Genomic DNA, 6,580 nt, shown 5'->3' with positions numbered 1-6,580 from the left:
ACTCATAGCAATAAAATTCATCACATTTGTAACCAAAGTAATCAGCTGTGCAATTGCATTGATTATAGCCAATACATGAACCTTTTCCAGAGCATACAACAGCTGGAATTTTGTTTGTAGTTCCAAAACATGGATACTCACAAGATCCATCTAAAAGAATGGCATTTCCAGTGCACCAAGGACTAAGTTTTCTGATTCTGTTATTGTTTGTATCAGTAATATAAATTTCATCACTTGAACTGATGGCAACTCCATAAGGATTATATAATTGAGCACTTATTGCAGATGAACCATCACCACTATAGCCGGATGTTCCAGTTCCAGCAATTGTTGAAATAATGCCAGATGTTGTGATTTTACGAATTCTGTTATTATTGTAATCAGCAACATAAATTTCACCTCTTGAACTGATGGCAACTCCATAAGGATTATATAATTGAGCACTTGTTGCAGATGAACCATCACCACTATATCCTTGTGTTCCAGTTCCAGCAATTGTTGAAATTATACCAGATGTTGTGATTTTACGAATTCTATTATTGTTTGTATCAGCAATATAAATTTCACCACTTGAACTGATAGCAATTCCATAAGGAGAATTTAATTGAGCACTTGTTGCAGATGAACCATCACCACTATATCCTGATGTTCCAGTTCCGGCAATTGTTGAAATTATACCAGATGTTGTGATTTTACGAATTCTATGATTGTTTGTATCAGCAATATAAATTTCACCACTTGAGGAAAATTCGAACGTAATGGCATTAATGTAAGCTGTAGTTGCTGATAGTCCATCGCCTATACCACCAGCAATTGTAGAAATGATACCAGATGTTGTGATTTTACGAATTCTATTATTGAACATATCAGCAATATAAATTTCATCACTTAGACTTACTGCAACTCCATAAGGAAAATATAATTGAATACTTGTTGCAGATGAACCATCACCACTATATCCTGATGTTCCAGTTCCAGCAATTGTTGAAATAATACCAGATGTTGTGATTTTACGAATTCTATTATTGAACATATCAGCAATATAAATTTCATCACTTGAACTGATGGCAATTCCAGAAGGAGAATTTAATTGAGCACTTGTTGCAGATGAACCATCACCACTATATCCTGCTGTTCCATTTCCAGCAATTGTTGAAATTATACCAGATGTTGTGATTTTACGAATTCTATTATTGCTTCTATCAACAATATAAATTTCATCACTTGAACTGATGGCAACTCCAGAAGGATAATATAATTGAGCACTTTTTGCAGATGAACCATCACCACTATATCCTGCTGTTCCATTTCCAGCAATTGTTGAAATTATACCAGATGTTGTGATTTTACGAATTCTATGATTGTTTGTATCAGCAATATAAGTTTCATCACTTGAACTGATGGCAATTCCAGAAGGATAATATAATTTAGCACTTGTTGCAACTAAACCATCACCAACATATACCCTCCAGTTCCAGCAATAGTTGAAATTATACCAGATGTTGTGATTTTACGAATTCTATTATTGTTTGTATCAGCAATATAAATTTCATCACTTGAACTGATGGCAATTCCAGAAGGAAAATATAATTGAGCACTTGTTGCAGATGACCATCACCACTATATCCTGCTGTTCCATTTCCAGCAATTGTTGAAATTATACCAGATGTTGTGATTTTACGAATTCTATTATTGCTTCTATCAACAATATAAATTTCATCACTTGAACTGATGGCAACTCCAGAAGGATAATATAATTGAGCACTTTTTGCAGATGAACCATCACCACTATATCCTGCTGTTCCATTTCCAGCAATTGTTGAAATTATACCAGATGTTGTGATTTTACGAATTCTATGATTGTTTGTATCAGCAATATAAGTTTCATCACTTGAACTGATGGCAATTCCAGAAGGATAATATAATTTAGCACTTGTTGCAACTAAACCATCACCAACATTACCCCCACCAACAACAGTGGTAATGTTGTAAAGCAGGGTTTGTGTATTTACTGGCACTACAAAAAAAACGCAAAGAAGGATAACTATAACGAAGTTCATTTTTTTACAATAATAATTTTAAAACAAATTATTATCCACTCCAACAAACATATGTGCGAAATCTATTTGCTAGCCAAATACAGACGTAACGCATACAAAAAGAAGCCTTCAGCTTAGCGTGTGGCCAAATGGTTGATGTGTTCAACAGGTCAGGGATTACCGATTTTTGCATTTTATTTCAAAACAATCTTTATTTTACATATCTGTTTTAAAATTATTTGTTCCAAAATTCCAGAAATGACCTTATCAGGACATTAATACAAGTTGGGACCAATGTGTCGACGTTAGAGTGTTACTGAAAAATAAACTATATTATCCATCTGTAATGTATCATAACCATAAACCGTGGTATTGTGTTTTACAGAAAACACTAAGAAAACTCTCTACTAACCAACTCCAATAACATAATCAGAAAATTAGTTTCAAAATATTACTTTATTCAATGTTGGAAGTCATTAAATGGAATTCAATTTCTGGAACAAAAATATTTCAAAAATATTGGCAACAAGCAGTCCATCACGACTGTTGATTCTTTGAGTAGTTTCACATCTATTAACTCCAAGAATTTCACCACATCATCTCATCATGATTTAAATAATAGTATTACTAGTAACTTTTGGAATTTAATCATGATTTGGAAAAATTATGTAAAGATTTTTCTTTGGTTTCACAAAAAAAAATTTGTTGGCTAAAAATAAAATCTACTCAAGGAGGACATGATGATTTTCGGAGTGGTTTTACATCATAAAACCACCAAACTTTCACATCATCATCTCAACATGATCTATATAGTAGTAATAATAGTAATTTTTATTGGTGGATTATCATCATGAAATTGGAAGTTATTTTTCATGATGGAAAATCACAATTTGGTGTTCCATCATCGGATCATTCACCAACCATCATCATTATTGTTTCCCATCAATATAATAATAGTATTTGTGGAAATTAATTTTTAGTAATGTAATTTTGGTGAAATGTCAAAATTTTCACTAAATTCATCATCACTGCTGGATCTACTGGACAAGTTGGAAAACTGTCAATGTAGTATTGTTCGGAATGGTCAATAGTAGGTAAGAGAATTTTCTCTTATCAATTTTGGTCAAGTTATGATAGGGTTAGGTACATGTGAATTTTGAAAAAGTACATGGACTATAACTCAACATGTACTTCACCAACTTGAATCATGTCTTTTAGTACTACTATTTAAACAGATAATAAACATCATATTTATTATCAGATTTTCGTCATGTTGTCAATTTACCAAGTTCCGATATTTGATGCTATCAGAGTTGATTCATAGCCCAATTACAAATCAAACAACAATAAAACAACAATTCATAATGTTTATTATGTTATTAAATGTATAATTTCAAGTCTTGTAGCATAATTTGTGAAAATCATGGATATCTGATATTTTCATGTTTTTATTGTTTTTCTCATAGCATGTCATTCATCCATTTGAAGCAAGGTTTGTTTGTTCATTTAAGAATATGTGAAAAAATATTTCAATATCTAGTACGTGATGTACTTTGATGATTCTTCGAGTGGTTTCACATCCGTAAGCTGCCAAACTTTCACATCATCATCTCAACATCATCTAAATAGTAGTAATAGTAGTAATTTTTATTATTGGACTTTCATCATAAAATAGTAAATCAATTTTTGGATTATAATTTTTCAAGTTGGTAAACCATCATCGGAACACTCACCAACCGTCATCATAGATATATTTAATATAGTAGAATAGTATGGGTGATTTCTATGTCTTGGAAATATCTTTATTTTGGTGAAACTCAACATTTTACTAAAATCATCATCACTGTTGAATCCATTGGAAAGATTGGAAAACTATTAATGTAGGATTGTTGGAAATGGTCAATAGTAGCATAGTAAATTTGAACGGTGGATTTTCATCAAGTTTTGATAGGGATAGGTACATGTGAATTTTCAAAAAAGTACATGGACCATAACTCAACATGTACTTCACCAACTTGGATACTTTTCTTCTAGTACTATTGTTTAAATCACTAATAAACACCATATTTAATATCAGTTTTTCATTATTTTGTGTTTTGGCTTGGAGAGAGATTTCTAGCCACGTCTCCTGTAGATGTGTTAGACCATATTTAATATCAGTTTTTCATTATTTTGTGTTTTGGCTTGGAGAGAGATTTCTAGTCACGTCTCCTGTAGATGTGTTAGACATTGAATGCACAGCATCGGTCTGTAGATTTGTGAACTCCTCATCCACAATCACCCGCAACATTGCAAGGGCCTCGATTCAAAAAGCTCTCCGAGGCAAATCTACAGACTCTCTCTGGACAAATGCAGCCTTAAATATCAACAAACTCAATGCATACTTCAATCCAACAGAGAGTGGATGGGTTCTTTGTGACAGATCGTCACACAAACCCATCACCAACTTACGAAACGATATTCTTGAACTCAAAAGATCCAAAAAAACCATCTCAGAGTTGGGCCAGTTAGATTCAAATCTTAATTGGCACCTTTCAACTGTTTCCTTTTGGAGAAATTTCCATCTCTCCTACTATCAACAAAGACTCCTTTTCCTAAACCTTCACCACGCTATTATTCTAGATAACAATACAACCTGTGATTCATGTCAAACTGCCGAAGACTGGACACACGTTTTCTCATCGTGCTCTAAAAGCAACCATGAAAAACAGGAACTGTATGCTACTTGGGACAATATTTCCTCCAAATTTAACCTCGATCCGATTCGTCTCCCTTCAGACAAAGTGAGGAACTGCCTTATTATTGATTTTAACGGAAGCTGCTCTCGCAGCGACTGGCTCTTATGGTCAAAGAACAAAAGACTTCCTAAGGCTGTAGCTCTAGAAATTTACAAGGCATTCGCCATTTATTTAGAAAATTGTTACAAAAACACTATGTGGTACAACCGTCCCTCCCGACAACCTTTTATCAAAAACTCAAAATTCCAATCCGCCTACTTTAGGCACACTCACTCAACGGCACTCAATCTTAACCCAAATCATTCAAATGTTGCACAGAGTCCTTAAATGCCGAAAAAGTGTGGTCTCTCAGGTCGTTATTGATACAAGAGACATTAATAAACTTACACCTTTTATTTATGATTCACTCCTTCAAGAGTGATTCAAAAATTATCAAACTCATTGTGAACATTACACAATGATATTAAAATAATAAAATTCTTGTTTTTTCTTTTTATTTCATTTCTTTCACCTTAAATCGAACAATTAACCTTATTTCCTTAAACATCATTAAGATCAATTGAATTTCAAAGATAACCAACTTTTTCAACATCTACTTCGTTATGATATAAGAGACTAGCTGTTCAACCATCTAGTTCTGTTCAGTGTTTGGACGTTTGGTTCGGGCTAAGTGGTTGGGACAGCTGTTGCCTTTGGTAAGCAGAAGTGTATTTTTTGTTTTTGATGAAGGAGTCAGTGGGACGATTGTACCATGATGAATTTTTGTAGCAGTTACTAACATATACTGCGAGAGCTTGGGGTTGGTTAGGATTCAGAGTTGATTTATTTGGGTTATTTAAGAGATTATGTTCTAGGCGATTTATTTCGCCTAAAATTTAGGCGAAATTTATCTAGGCGAATAAAATCTGCATGCTTGGGTCATGCGAAATTTATCCTTATGGTCATAACTTCCATAAATATTGAATATGATGAGAAAAGGTGTTTATCATTCTACTTTTCCAATGTTGGAGGTATGAACAACAAGGTCAAAACCATCGCCACAAGTCATATTTTATATGGTGTTAAAGATTGGACTCTTTCTACCTGATTTCAATTAAGATAGTGTCCAAAATTTGTACAACACTTCCAAATAATCATGATATCAATCCCTCCTCATATCATGAAGTGAGGAATCATATTTATATGAAGAATAACCTCAGGATAATTCGCAAGATTTCAAAATCCTAAATACACAAAACAACACTAAAACATGATTAGAGAATCAACCATTGATTATGTACATGTAACTAGTCTAGTTTACATCAACAAATATGGTGTAGGTGATGTGAAATTTAATGAAAAACAGAAAAATCCAAATCTTCATGATTTCAACGAAACAAGACGAAATAATTTATATAGTACACCTACAATAATACTAATAAAAGTTTATTAATGTTTCAAGATGATTGGCTGTGTACTTTTGGCATGGATCATGATTGGTGACCATGAATAACCCGAAATTGGCAAAAACACAAAATGATAAAAATCTGATAATAAATATATTGTTTATTATCTATTTGAATAGTAGTGATGAAAGACATTTTTCAAGTTGGTGAAGTACATGTTGAGATATGGTATATGTACATGTTGAAAATATACATGAACCTATCATCATGATAACCAATAGGAAAATATTCGGAAGTAATTTTACCTGATGGAATCGACCATGCTGAACAATACTAGATTGAAAGTTTTCCAAATTATCATATAAATCTGGCGGTGATGATGATTTTAGTGAAAATATTGAATTTCACTAAAATATAT

General features: G+C 32.8%; 1 protein-coding gene across 1 annotated transcript in view; it reads right to left on the bottom strand.

Moving 5' to 3' along the window:
- NAEGRDRAFT_64360 (uncharacterized protein) overlaps window positions 1-2,060 on the bottom strand; it is a gene marked incomplete at both ends in the record, with an annotated part of 2,736 nt that extends 676 nt beyond the window's left edge. The window contains 2 exons of the mRNA XM_002680108.1: window positions 25-1,443; window positions 1,613-2,060. Of these exons, the coding sequence (XP_002680154.1) occupies window positions 25-1,443; window positions 1,613-2,060 (1,867 nt within the window). The remainder of the gene's footprint in view (window positions 1-24; window positions 1,444-1,612) is intronic.
- Between the last annotated feature and the right edge of the window lie 4,520 nt (window positions 2,061-6,580).

This window comes from Naegleria gruberi, assembly GCF_000004985.1.
Source record: "Naegleria gruberi genomic scaffold NAEGRscaffold_10, whole genome shotgun sequence".
NCBI classification, from domain to species: domain Eukaryota; phylum Heterolobosea; class Eutetramitea; order Acrasida; family Naegleriidae; genus Naegleria; species Naegleria gruberi.
Note: the sequence above shows the minus strand (reverse complement) of the source record. Positions and strands in the feature narration are given on the sequence as shown.